This window comes from Fibroporia radiculosa (assembly GCF_000313525.1).
Source record: "Fibroporia radiculosa TFFH 294 genomic supercontigs, scaffold13644, whole genome shotgun sequence".
NCBI classification, from domain to species: domain Eukaryota; kingdom Fungi; phylum Basidiomycota; class Agaricomycetes; order Polyporales; family Fibroporiaceae; genus Fibroporia; species Fibroporia radiculosa.
The window spans coordinates 1,381-3,334 of NW_012132986.1; the positions used below are offsets into that span (position 1 = coordinate 1,381).

Below are 1,954 nucleotides of genomic sequence, written 5' to 3' on the forward strand. Positions count from 1 at the left end.
TGGAATCATCGTCGCTAGATAGTTCAATTTGTCGAATTTTTCTAAACTGAGGCTTAGAGAAATCTGGTAATTTCCCTTTGCTTCCTCCAGTATTAGAAATCATGTTTGCTGCTGCAGGTTTAGCTGCAGAGTCTCCTGTTTTCTTATTCAGGCACGTTCTGCCCCAATGCCCAGCCTTGCCGCAAATGTAACATACACCTTTTTTCTGCACCTCTTGCATACTCAAAGCATTGCCCTCCTGTCTCTTTCTTGGATCAGGAGTGTTTCTTTGCTGTTGAGTCTGTCTAGAGCCAGACTGCTTCTGCTTGGATGTATTATCCACCTCCATGGCATTTGGATCCTTAGGAGCGGGTCCTATTGAGGATATTGACTGATAAATATCCATGTCTTTGCAAATGTCGAGTACATAATCACAGTACTCCAACCATTTCTTGGGCCACTGGGAACTTCCCCTTGCCGCAAGGACATTTTTAATCTCCTTATGCAATCTATCTCTGATTGCTGAGATTAATTCGCTATCAGTCAATTTTACGAGGTCTGCCAGACCTCTAAATTCCCCAATAATCTTGGCTGTGTCTGCGGCTGCAACCCTGTCATTTTTCCTAAGCATTCTTAGGAATTCTTGACGTGCGTCCTCTTCTTGATCCGTTGTGGTAAAGGCTCTCCGCATTTGATGTAGGAAATCTTCATATTTTCCTAGATCTTTGGAGTCTTTAACCATGCGATAATAATTACCGGCCACTACATGTGCTCAGCCTTCCAACAAAGCAAGTACACCAGTGATTTGATCTCTGTCCGAAGTCACTCTTTGGTGGGCGTACCATACAGCCAGTTTTTCAACAAACTGTTCAAAGGTTTGTTCCTTTGAGTTGTTTGCAAACCTTCCTGGTTGCGCAATTCTGAATCTCCTTTCTTCTTGTTCGTGCAACATCTGTGTCGTGGGTTGTTGTGCCATCTGTGCTACATGTTGATTTAATTGCTCTACGAGCGCATTATAATCGGTCCACAATTGTGCATTCGCATTTTCTACTGCAGCCAGGCGTACATCGGCAGCTGTTATTTCAGCCTGTTGGTCTGAAATTCTTCGTTCCGATTGCCCTATCTGCGTAAATACATCCTTGAAGACACGTTGAATTTCTAACTGAAGAGAAATGGTGTTGGATTCAAGTATTTCCTTCCAAGCTCTTCTGGTTACTTCGTTGTTTTCTCCAGGATAGTATCTGGCTATTACTCTCTCATTGATTTGAGGGTTTAATAGATACCAAGAGAGATCTGGTTCAATACCAGCCATTGGTATGGGTGTAGAAGATGTCGACATATTAATTGTGGGTATGCAGGTGGTACAATTTCGTAGTAAGTGTCCTTTGGTTTACTACTGACGTCCGATGGATTCAAAGATAAAAACTTCAGAGCGTGTTATTCCAAATAACACTGTCTCTGCCCAACTCCGTGTGATCACTCTCCCTCAATATCTCCTTTACTAGTCTTCCAAGGTTTCTATACCTTGCGTCACCGAACTTGTCCCTGACTTGATTTATGAACTGTACAAGTAACCTCCTGGTTACCGGTCCGTATACGTCTGCGCCTCGATAATTGATATTAGATAGGATTCCACCTATCCACCTTATCAAGAATCGAATTTGTTCTTGCTGCATCGTACTCAAAAGTGAGTAGCCTGGCTTATGCTGTAAACCTTGCAGGTCGCAATGGATGCGGTTAAGGTGTTGCTTGTTGACGAATGTTACAGTCTGGAGGGGGGTTCCTTTTCTTTTCCGAACTATTCGTCATCGACCCTGTACTATACTACTGATCCCATCACTTGATGCTTCATCACCATCAAGCGTTTCACATCTATCATCTGTTACTTGTCTCCTGTCTTACTTACATCGCGTTTCATCTCCATTGTGTTTCACCTTCATCACTGATACAACCCAGTGAAACCTGTTTCATGTAC

The 1,954-nt window shown here is 43.0% G+C and overlaps 1 protein-coding gene across 1 annotated transcript; it reads right to left on the reverse strand.

Annotated features, from left to right (window-relative positions):
- Positions 1 to 5: 5 nt before the first annotated feature.
- On the reverse strand, positions 6 to 721 carry FIBRA_09195 (uncharacterized protein; the record flags this gene model as incomplete). Its single annotated transcript, XM_012321516.1, has 2 exons — positions 6 to 14; positions 197 to 721. The coding sequence occupies 2 exons, from the start codon at positions 719 to 721 to the stop codon at positions 6 to 8; spliced, it is 534 nt and encodes a 177-aa protein (XP_012176906.1).
- Positions 722 to 1,954: the final 1,233 nt, after the last annotated feature.